The sequence below is a fragment of the Gobio gobio genome (genome assembly GCF_949357685.1).
Source record: "Gobio gobio genome assembly, chromosome: 25".
NCBI lineage: Eukaryota > Metazoa > Chordata > Actinopteri > Cypriniformes > Gobionidae > Gobio > Gobio gobio.
In genome coordinates, this window is record NC_137121.1 from 36,866,526 (window position 1) to 36,879,040 (window position 12,515).

Below are 12,515 nucleotides of genomic sequence, written 5' to 3' on the forward strand. Positions count from 1 at the left end.
TATCAGATGGAATTAGTCTGCTATGCAAATCTTCCAGACCTGTTTTACTGATTTCAGAGGCTCTAGCAAGAGTCTCCTTTCCTGCCAGACCTGTTTTTCTCTATTGTGTTTTAAATGAGTCAGATCAGTGAGATCCCAGCTTACGGAGCCCAGACGTTGCCCCTTTTGTCTTTAATGGCTCTGGGATGGCTCTTGGAATTGGAGTTCCTGGCCAGTATCAGCATGCGAATAGTTATGCTGATTCAATGGGACTGGTAGGGATTTCATAGTAGGGTGTGTCCTTCCTTTACCTACACAACATATGCATTCCTTTGTTTGAATGTCTCCTCCTCTGCTGTATAATCCCTCCCCCTGAAATGTAGATAAATTGCATTATTTTGTACTGTTAAATTAGACTGTTTTCGGACGACCTGCAGCACAGAGAGTTCTCATTAAAAGAATAACTTCTGTTTGATCCCGAAGTCTCCTGGTCTTCATCTTCTGAGTTTCCTACACTTTAGAAGATAAAAGTTCACAACAGTATGCAAGCCATGGGTTTCAGCTGTCGCACTCCTTGTGTCAAGCCACTCTTGAACATCAGACAGCGTCAGAAGCGTCTCTCGCCTGGGCTAAAGACAAAAAGGAAAAAAAGTGGTCCAAAGTTATGTTCTCTGATGAAAGTAAATTTTGCATTTCCTTTGGAAATCAGGGTCCCAGAGTCTGGAGGAAGAGAGGAGGCACACAATCCACGCTGCTTGAGCTCCAGTGTAAAGTTTCCACAGTCAGTGATGGTTTGGGGTGCCATGTCATGCGCTGGTGTTGGTCCGCTGTGTTTTCTGAGGTCCAAGGTCAACGCAGCCGCATACCAGGAAGTTTTAGAGCACCTCATGCTTCCTGCTGCTGACCAACTTTATGGAGATGCAGATTTAATTTACCAACAGGACTGGGACCAGCACACAGAGCCACAGCAACCAGTGCCTGCTTTAAGGACCATGGTATCCCTGTTCTTAATTGGCCAGCAAACTCGCCTGACCTTAACCCCATAGAAAATCTATAGGGTATTGTGAAGAGGAAGATGCGATATGTAGAAGAGCTGAAGGCCACTATCAGAGCAACCTGGGCTCATAACACCTGAGCAGAGCCACAGACTGATCTCCTCACGCCGCATCACTGCAGTAATTCAGGCTAAACCAGCCCCAGCTGAGCATTGAGTGCTGGACATGCTCACATGTTTATACTTTTCAGTTGGCCAAGATTTCTAAAAATCCTTTCTTTGTATTGGTCTTAAGTAATATTCAAATTTTCGGAGAAATTTTCCTTAGTTGTCAGTTATAATCATCAAAATTAAAAAAATAAACATTTAAAATATATCAGACTGTGAGTAATGAATGAATGAATATAATATACAAGTTTCACTTTTTGAATGAAATTAGTGAAATAAATCAACTTTTTGATGATATTCTAATTATATGACCAGCACCTGTATTTAATAATATGTGTCAAATAATGTCGTCAGTGTTTCCTGTAACGGGGCGTCCCACACAGAAGATACAAGAGTTCACTTTAAATTAAATTAAATACAGTTTGTGTAGCCAAATAATAACCGGGTGGAAATCGGACACACGGCGTGACTTTTATTTAATAAACAAGCCTGAAATACGCCAGGACTCTTATTTTGAAATGTCTGCTTTATTATTATATTTATGATAAAATATGCGTTCTTACACCCGCACACAACATATTACAGCATAAACACTATCATGATCGATCATTAGTGTCGTAAACGTGTGAGCACAACAGCGCCACCTTCAGGCTCTGAGACGTGAAGCGCTCACATTTATTTAATGAAATCATGGCCATATGAAGTTTAATATTCACGGCAGAATCGCCATTTATGATTTTCCATCGCCAAAAAATAAGACGCCTTAAAATGATCATGAAGATGCTTGTTACACGGATTGAAGATGTTATGATCTTACATGAATGAAAACGGATGGGGGTTTTATCTTTCGCACACGTGCTCTAAAACACAGTGTGTATTTTTAGTGAAACGTTTGAGACCTTGGGGTTCCAGTCCACCTCCCCGTCCACAGGCTGAGCTCTGCACAGGACGATCTCCACAGCCTGGCCTGGCAGATCCTGGAACTGAGCAGGAAGCTGGAGCAGCTGGTGTGACTTCACTTCCTGTGTGCGGCCCTCGTCGATGAAGCAGGCCGTGACGCTGCTGAACAGCTGCTCTCCTTTGTCCGGCACCTCCAGCACACGCACACTGCGGGGACACACACACACACACACACGCACACACACGCACGCACACACACACACACACACACACACACACACACACACACACACACACACACACACACACACACACACACACACACACACACACCATGACTCTGCTCAGCGAGGCTGCGTTTAGAGGAGTGTAGTGCTCTGATTAGTGTTAGACCGAAAAATCGGGCCGATATTTGCTATTTTTTACGTGTATCGTATCGGCCGATATTTGCTATTTTTACGTGTATCGTATCGGCCGATATATGCTATTTTTACATGTATCGTATCAGCCGATATATCGGGCCGATATTTGCTATTTTTACGTGTATCGTATCGGCCGATATATCGGGCCGATATTTGCTATTTTTACGTGTGTCGGCATCGGCCGATATATCGGGCCGATATTTGCTATTTTTATGTGTATCGGCATCGGCCGATATTTGCTATTTTTACGTGTATCGTATCAGCCGATATATCGAGCCGATATTTGCTATTTTTACGTGTATCGTATCGGCCGATATATCGGGCCGATATTTGCTATTTTTACGTGTATCGTATCGGCCGATATATGCTATTTTTACGTGTATCGTATCAGCCGATATATCGGGCCGATATTTGCTATTTTTACGTGTATTGTATCGGCCGATATATCGGGCCAATATTTGCTATTTTTACGTGTATCGTATCGGGCGGATATTTGCTATTTTTACGTGTATCGTATCGGCCGATATATCGGGCCGATATTTGCTATTTTTACGTGTGTCGGCATCGGCCGATATATCGGGCCGATATTTGCTATTTTTATGTGTATCGGCATCGGCCGATATTTGCTATTTTTACGTGTATCGTATCAGCCGATATATCGAGCCGATATTTGCTATTTTTACGTGTATCGTATCGGCCGATATATCGGGCCGATATTTGCTATTTTTACGTGTATCGTATCGGCCGATATATGCTATTTTTACGTGTATCGTATCAGCCGATATATCGGGCCGATATTTGCTATTTTTACGTGTATCGTATCGGCCGATATATCGGGCCAATATTTGCTATTTTTACGTGTATCGTATCGGCCGATATATGCTATTTTGACATGTATCGTATCGGCCGATATATCGGGCCGATATTTGCTATTTTTACATGTATCGTATCGGCTGATATATCGGGCCGATATTTGCTATTTTTACGTGTATCGTATCGGCCGATATTTGCTATTTTTACGTGTATCGTATCGGCCGATATATCAGGTCGATATTTGCTATTTTTACGTGTATCGTATCGGCTGATATATCGGGCCGATATTTGCTATTTTTACGTGTATCGTATCGGCCGATATATCAGGCCGATATTTGCTATTTTTACGTGTATCGTATCGGCCGATATATCAGGCCGATATTTGCTATTTTTACGTGTATCGGCATCGGCTGATATATCGGCCGATATTTGCTATTTTTACGTGTATCGGCATCTGCCGATATAAGGCTGCTGCGTTCGCCGATATTTTTTCCCTGCATTATTTCCAGACAGGCGTCCACAGGGCAGCTCTCACCGTCTTCAAACTCTCTCGCTCTCCCTCGCGCATATTAATCAAAATCACTTGAGAATTGACACGATGGTAAAAGGTGGAAAGACTGAAGTTTCACGTGGAGCATTGGGAGATTTTTTCCTGAATTACCGCTGGTGTTTCTACAAGAGATTCAGTGAAGTGCACCTACACTCTAAACAATGCTGGGTTAAAAATAACCCAAGTTGGGTTGAAAATGGACTAACCTGGCAATTGGGTTGTTATAAGCAAACATTTAACCCAACTGCTGGGTCAAAACAACCCAATTTTCTGGGTTAGTCCATATTCAACCCAACTTGGTTATTTTTAACCCAGCATTTTTTAGAGTGTAAGCATTAAATGACTAGGTTGTAAATAGTTTAGTATAGTACAGTCAGTGTGCATTTTATTATGCTGCTCGCTTGTTGATACTGTGTGCAATAGTGTCATTATTTTATTTATCCTTAAATATTTATTTTCACCACTGAACTCTTTTTTTTTTTCTTGTTCTACCTCACCTGTTTTTACTATTTGTTAAATATCGTTTTTTTTAGTTCAATAAATGTTCCTTTTTCAAATTTTAAATTGATGATCATTGTGTCATTTTTATGATGTAAATTGAGGGAGCAAAAGCAGTATCGGCTCCAAATATCGGCTCCAGAATATCGGCAGCCCGTATCGCCATCGGCGAAGGCTGAGGAAAGAAATCGGCATCGGCACTAAAGCCCGTGTGGGTGGGCCGTAGCCCTGATGATGTCAGTACCGGTGGTAAGCGCTCTCCTCCTGTAGGGCGTACAGCTCCCCCGCCCGCACCTCCACCGCACACAGCCTCTCTCCAGCGTAGTGCTCGCTCATCTGGGCCGCCAGAACCTCGAACCCGTCCTGCTTCTGCCACACCACCCGGCCCCAGTACACACTCGCCGTCTGGATCAGCAGCGGCAACACCTTACACACACACACACACGGAGGAGACACTTAACACTAGCAGAGGTCACACACACACACACACACACACACACACACACACACACACACACACACACACACACACACACACACACACACACACACACACACACACACACACACACACACACACACACACACACACACACACACACACACAGAGGAGACACTTAACACTAGCAGAGGTCACACACACACACACACACGGAGGAGACACTTAACACTAGCAGAGGTCACACACACACACACACACACACACACACACACACACACACACACACACACACACACACACACACACACACACACACACACACACACACACACGGAGGAGACACTTAACACTAGCAGAGGTCACACACACACACACACACACACACACACACACACACACACACACACACACACACACACACACACACACACACACACGGAGGAGACACTTAACACTAGCAGAGGTCACACACACTCTCAGATCCAGCATCACTGCTGCTGGAGCGAAGATGAGCTCAGAATATGAGCAGGATAAAGTCTATCTGAGGTCAGTGTGTGTGTCAGGTGATCTTCTGAATAACAGCTGGACTGTGAGTGTAATAATGAACTCAAATATTTTAATGTTAGGCCATTTGTCTGCTCTATTTTTGCTTTGCCAACAGAAATATTTCCAAACAAAGCCAAAGCAGGATAAAGCGGCCATCTTGGAAATAAACAGTGAAAGCTTCCAGCGCTGGTAAAACTTTCATTTGGACTGTTTTTAGATTTTTTTTGTGTGAATCGAGTAGAAAAATTTTCTGTTTAAATGATTGTATTCATCAAAAAGCATGTTTAATCATAAATAACTGATTTCTCATTTTCTGTTTGAATGTTTCCAGATGATGTGTGTTTTATTTGTCCATCAGTGCTGTACAAGAGATGTTTACCGCATACATTATTAACACTCGATTGTGTGATGTTCCTTAAAAACTATGCTGTTAGCCTGCACCCTCGCTTTCGAAAAAGAAGAAATGAAGAAATGAAGAAAAGGCATAATCAGACTAAAACCGTTACAGTTCATGATTCCTTTGCACTAAAATCATAAGTATGGCGTCATTTGAAAGCAGACACTTGGCAGTTTACTGTAAATTCAAAATTATAATTATTTTCATAATCAAAAATAGCTATAATAAGCTTCAAAGTTTTGTAAAGTTATTAGAAATATATTTGTATGAAATATCTTTATGAAAATATAATTGAAGTTGGCATTTTAGCAATCTAGAAGTGCACTACAGCTGAAGCCACATGTCTGACCATGTTTTATTTCAAATCTGAAGATGATAAGTCTAAAACTCTAGGTTATGGCTCTAGTTATATTATTATTTTGTCTTCATCGTAATCACTGACGACTCTCTATTCAACTTCTATTCAATAACGAATGAGTTATAAATAAACCCCCCCCCCCCCTCACAGTCGTCATGAAGGGCAACATTAGCCGTATAGACCAAAAGCACAGTGTGTCCCAGACTGTAAACATGTCTTCTTCTGCTGTAAAGTTGGCCATTTTAACATGAGCTCAATGAGATTCTGCTCTTCTGTAGTCTGTCTCTAGTGGCCAGTCCATGAACTGCAGTTTAACTCACTTCCGTATCGGCTTCAGGAGAAACTGCGGAGGAGCCGCTTGGATCTAATCCATACTTCTATTTAGGGCTTCTATTTCTACTTCTAAATTTAATTCCGTTAACGAAAACATGACGAAAAATGTTCGTTGACGACCTTTTATTCCATGACTAAGACTAAGACGAGATAACACAAACGTCCTTAAACGATAACTGTGACTATATAAACATGCAATATCACTGACGGAAAAAGACAAGGCTAATGTCGTTGTTTTTGTCAGGGGAAAAAAGAGGAGCGTTCGAGCGTTCATGCTTGCGTTTGCCAACTTTCAATCATTAAATCCGATCTTTTCTGTTCAAAGAAGACATATTACATCCAGTGTTTTACTTAAAATGTGCAATCTGGCCACCATGTGCACGCTCTCTCTCTCTCTCTCTCTCTCTCTCTCTCTCTCTCTCTCTCTCTCTCTCTCTCTCTCTCTCCCTCTCTCTCTCCCTCTCTCTCTCTCTCTCTCTCTCTCTCGAGTGCATGCTGGGAGTTTGTGGTCGGAGTGTGAGTGTGTGTTGGAGTGAGCTGTACTGTACGAGTGAGTTTTCTATCTTTTTCTATCTTTTGTTGCGAGGTAAATAGAGGAAAGTTTGTAGGTGTTTGTGAGGAGCGTCGTCGGTCAGTGTCCACTGATCGCTATGGCGGCGTCTCAGCACGCTGGTTTGGAAAGTTTAACGCGCCGGCACGGTGTTAAGGTAGTACCCGCGGAGCGTTGTTCAGTTGAGGACTGCGTCCTCGCTGTTGCTGCTGTTGTTGGTCATGATTGCATTCTTTCTGCATCAAGAATGAATAGCGCAATAGTGATGTTTTTGAACAACGTTGATAAAGTGAATGAAGTTGTAGAGACTGGGATTGTTGTGAATGATTCCCTTACTCCAGTCATGCCTTTGGTACAACCGGCGAAAAGAATAGTATTGTCAAATGTCCCGCCGTTTATTAAAAATGAAGTGATTGAAAGGGAATTGTCCAGACACGGAAAGGTTGTGTCAAAAATGAAGAAAATCCCACTCGGTTGTAAATCTCCACAGCTGAAGCACGTTGTATCTTTTCGGAGGCAGGTGCACATGATCTTAAATAGCCAGAATGAAGAGTTTAATTTGGCCATGAAGTTTAAGATTGACGATTTTCTTTATGTTATTTTTGCTACGTCAGATTCAATGAAGTGTTTTGGTTGTGGACAAGAGGGTCACGTGATACGCGTGTGCCCTGAGAAAAACGCAGATCAGAATCACAATACGAGCGACACGCATAATACAGATCATGCACAAACTAGCGATACAGTTTCTTGTGTTGACAAAAGTGGAAGTGAGGATTCTGAAAGCAATAAAGATAAGAGTGTGGCCTCAAATGAAACTGTGCATGAAGGTATTTCTGAGGTTAGTGAGCAGGTCATAGAGTCTGCTGTGGATGATGTTGACATGACAGATGATCAGAGTATTTTCAAAACACCGACATTAAAAAGGAAAACTAAGACAAAAGATAAAGAAAACAGGGCTAGTAAGAAAGCCACTGGAGCAGCTGTTGTTGATATAAGCGAGGTGGACTCAGAGTCCAGTAATGTTGAGGACTGTTATGGATCTTCTGTTATGGACAGTGATTGTGAATCATTAGACTCAGTGAGCTCAGCTTCACAGAAGCGAGCTGGCCGCAGTGCTTACGTTTTGGATAAAGTAAAAACATTTCTACAGGCCACGAAAGGCATGAAAGGTGTAAATGTAGAGGATTACTTCCCAGATCGTGAGCTGTTTATAGATTCTACCAGGGCTTTAATGAAGGAGGGTGGAGCTTTCACTGAACAAGAAGTATTTAGGCTGAAGAAAATTGTCCAGAAGTTAAAGCTAAAATTATTAAATGATGAATTCGAACCAGTCTAGCTTCTCTTCTTTTTTTTTGAGATGTTTGTTACTGGTCTGCTCAATTTACCTTTTTATGAGTAGGATACGATTGGGCACTCTTAACTTAAATGGTGCACGGGACAGCAAGAAAAGAGCAATGCTTTATGAATTGATTAAACAAAAGAAAATTGATGTAATGCTAGTTCAGGAAACTCATAGCGATGCTTTGAATGAGAATGAATGGTTAATGGAATGGGGTGGGTCGATTATTTTAAGCCACAAAAATCACTGTAGTGGTGGTTTAGCTGTACTTTTTAAGAAAAACTTTATACCAGTTTCATATGAGACAGAACATGTTGTTGAGGGACATTTAATGAAAGTAACAGCAAAGTTTGAAAAAATGGTTTTAGTTTTTATAAACGTGTATGCTCCTGTTGTTGGTCCTGAAAGGGTTGTTCTTTTTGATAAATTAAGTAATATTTTGTCAAACTGTAAAGAGGAAGAGTTCATATTTGTTGGAGGAGACTATAATTGTACGGCAAATGATGGAATGGATAGGAACCATAAAGAGCCACATCTAGCTTCCCAACATGCTATGAGAAAGCTTATAGAAGAGCATGATTTGTGTGATATATGGAGAACTTTATATAAAGGACAAAGGCAGTACACATGGGTGCAAACAAGACAAAATGCTATTTCCATGGCTAGACTGGATAGGTTCTATTGTTTTAAATACCATTTTAATGTCATTAAGAAATGTGAGATTCTGCCTAGTGGGTTTTCTGATCACAGCCTTGTAGTCTGCAGTGTTTTTATTAGTAATATAAGGTCTAAGAGTGCCTATTGGCATTTTAACACCTCTTTGTTACAAGACAATTTTTTTAAGGATGTTTTTATATATTTTTGGGAACAGTTTAGATCCAGGAAAAAAGAGTTTTCTTCCCTACAACAATGGTGGGATCATGGGAAAAAAGAGATACAGCAACTGTGTCGTCAGTACACTCTCAACGTTTCCAAGGACATTTCCCAATCAATGAAAGCCTTAGAGATTGAAATAGTGGAACTTCAGAATTTGGTAGAGTCCACAGGAAATCGAGGACATATTGAGCTCCTCAAAGTTAAAAAAAGAACTCTGGATAACCTGTTGGGTATCAGAGCACAGGGAGCTTTGATCCGCTCGGGCTTTCAGAGTGCGGTAGAGATGGATGGCCCAACTAAATTTTTTTTCGGCCTGGAAAAAAAGAATGGTCAAAGCAGACTTATACATTCTTTATACTCATTGGAGGGTGTAGAAATGGTGGAGCCCAAGGAAATTAGAAAAAGAGCTGTTTTATTTTATTCTGAGCTTTATAAAAGTGAACGTACAGAGGAAGGTGAGCTGGACAGCTCTTTTTATATGGGTTTGCCTAAAGTTCCAGATGAGATCAATTCTTGGCTTGAGAGGCCGCTATCAGCATTTGAACTGCATGTTGCTCTGCGGAGCATGGATTGCGGTAAGGCCCCAGGAATTGATGGTTTACCAATTGAGTTTTATCAAACGTTTTGGTCAGTGCTGGGGGGTGATTTGCTGTCTGTGCTCAATGATAGTCTGGCTGGAGGGTTGCTACCTTTGAGCTGCAGGAGGGCGGTCATTACCCTGCTACCCAAAAAAGGTGACTTAAAAGAAATAAAGAACTGGCACCCTGTTTCACTTTTGTGCTCTGATTTAAAGCTCTTTTCTAAAGTTTTGGCCATTAGGTTGAAAGAGGTAGTTGGGCACGTTATTCATCATGATCAAACTTACTGTGTGCCTAACAGGTCTATTCATGATAATGTTTATCTAATTCGGGATATTTTGGACGTCTCTAGGCTATTGGACATAGACACTGGTCTCATTTCTCTAGACCAGGAAAAGGCATTTGACCGGGTTGAACACAGCTATCTCTGGCGTACGCTGGAGGAGTTCGGGTTCAGCTCTGGTTTTATTGCCATGATTAGGGTTTTGTACCGAGATGTTGAGAGTGTACTGAAAATTAATGGTGGTCTTACTGCTCCTTTTCAAATCAACAGGGGTATTAGACAAGGCTGTGCACTTTCAGGGATGTTGTATGCTCTTGCCATTGAACCGTTACTTGTTAAGATCAGAGAGAGCATTGAAGGTTGGACCATACCTTGCTCTGGAGCCAATTGTAAGGTATCTGCATATGCAGACGATATTATTGTTTTGGTTAAAGGGCAAAATGATGTTGACCTTCTTAAAGACATTTTAAACAAGTTTGGTACAATTTCCTCAGCCAAAGTTAATTGGTCCAAAAGTGAAGCCATAGTGAGTGGTAAATGGTCTCATGGTCTTCCTAAATTACCAGGTGGTTTGTCCTGGAAGAGAGATGGGTTAAAGTATTTAGGAGTATATGTTGGCAATGATTCAATGATAAGCAAAAATTGGGAAGGAGTTTTAGAAAAACTAAAGGGGCGATTGGACAAATGGAAATGGCTTTTGCCAAAAATTTCTTTTAGAGGGAGGGTTATAATAATTAATAACCTGGTCGCTTCACTTTTGTGGCATCGTTTGGCCTGCACTGACCCTCCAAATGGACTTTTGAGTAAAATTCAAGCCAGTATGGTGGACTTTTTTTGGAGTACTTTTCACTGGATTCCACAGAGCATACTTTTTTTACCCAGAGATGAAGGAGGACAAGGACTTATCCATTTGCCCAGCAGGGGGGCAGCTTTTCGACTTCTGTTTATTCAAAGGTATCTTACAGGACCTAAGGATCTAGTCTGGAGAAAAGTGGCTGATGTTATCTTTAATCAAGCTGGCAGACTGGGATTGAACTCTGGTTTGTTTCTGATGGACTCAAGTAAGCTGCAGTGCAACGGACTGACTCCTTTTTATAAAGGACTTTTTAAAGTGTGGGACTTGTTCGAAAAGAGGAGGCTGGAGCCGACGTCCTCGTTGTACTGGTTTCTGGAGGAACCGCTTATAAATGGAGCCCGGTTTGATGTTACTTGTGAAGTTACACCTGGACTGATTCATTGTTTAATTTCCACTAAGACTTTAAAACTGCACCAGTTGTTGGAGTTTGCTGGTTCTGGCTTGAATGATGCTCAGTCCATGGCCTCACATCTAGGTGTGCATTCAGTACGGCATGTAAGAAAAGTTCTGGATTTTTTTTAAAAGAAATTTACAGAGGTAGAAAACAAATTGTTATTTGATTATTATAATGGAGAACTGGTTCCTAATAGTACAGATCCCTTTCCAAATATTTCTCTTAGTCCCAATCTCAAAGGACTGTCTGGACCCTTTCTGAGCCTGAGGGGACTAGAAGGTTTAAGTTTGCAGGATATTCAGAGTAAAGTTTTGTATACATGTCTTGTAAAAGTTTTAAATAAAGCTAAATTAAAAGAGCGCAGTGATACAGTGTGGAGAGAGAAATTGGGAATGAATGATGGAGATAAACCTGTTTGGAGAGTTTTATACAAACCACCAATTGAAAAACGTACAGGCGATATTCAGTGGAGAGTTTTACACGGCGCAGTTGCTGTAAATGCATTTGTGAGTTTAATTAATCCCAATGTATCAAGTGATTGTCCTTTTTGTACAATGAGGGAGACCATTTTTCATTGTTTTTTAGAATGTTCAAGACTGCGTGATATGTTTTGTTTTCTGGATGTTCTTTTCATGAATTTTGGGGAGACATTTTCTTCTAAGATTTGGATTCTTGGACCCAAATATAGTGTGGCGCAAAGAGTAAAAAGTCAATTGTTGAATTTTTTAATTGGGCAAGCCGAACTTGCTGTTTATTTAACTAGGAAAAACAAAATAGAAGGTAGAGAAGGACAATGTGTGGTTACTGTATTTAAAAATATGGTAAAAGCAAGGGTTTTGTTTGATTTCAAGTTCTATAAACTGATGAATGACTTAGAAAGTTTTTTGCCCAAATGGTGTTTTAACGGAGTTATTTGTACAGTCGATGATGAAATGTTGGTCTTTACTATCATGTTACAATAAGTCTTGCTTTTTTGTGCCTGGGTTTTTTTTTTTTTTTTTTTTTTTTCTGGATAATGTGATGTTTTGATGATGTTGTAGTGATATAAATAAAGTGTGTTGAAAACTAAAAAAAAACTCTCTCTCTCTCTCTCTCTCTCTCTCCCTCTCTCTCTCTCTCTCTCTCTCTCTCTCTCTCTCTCTCTCTCTCTCTCTCTCTCTCTCTCTCTCTCTCTCTCTCTCTCTCTCTCTCTCTCTCTCTCTCTCTCCCTCCCTCCCTCTCTCCCTCCCTCCCTCTTAT

At 41.0% G+C, this 12,515-nt stretch overlaps 1 protein-coding gene across 1 annotated transcript in view; it reads right to left on the reverse strand.

The window, feature by feature from the left end:
* Window positions 1-12,515, reverse strand: part of tdrd12 (tudor domain containing 12) — a gene marked incomplete at both ends in the record, with an annotated part of 81,595 nt that overhangs the window by 16,569 nt on the left and 52,511 nt on the right. The window contains 2 exons of the mRNA XM_079808812.1: window positions 2,041-2,248; window positions 4,569-4,750. Of these exons, the coding sequence (XP_079664938.1) occupies window positions 2,041-2,248; window positions 4,569-4,750 (390 nt within the window). The remainder of the gene's footprint in view (window positions 1-2,040; window positions 2,249-4,568; window positions 4,751-12,515) is intronic.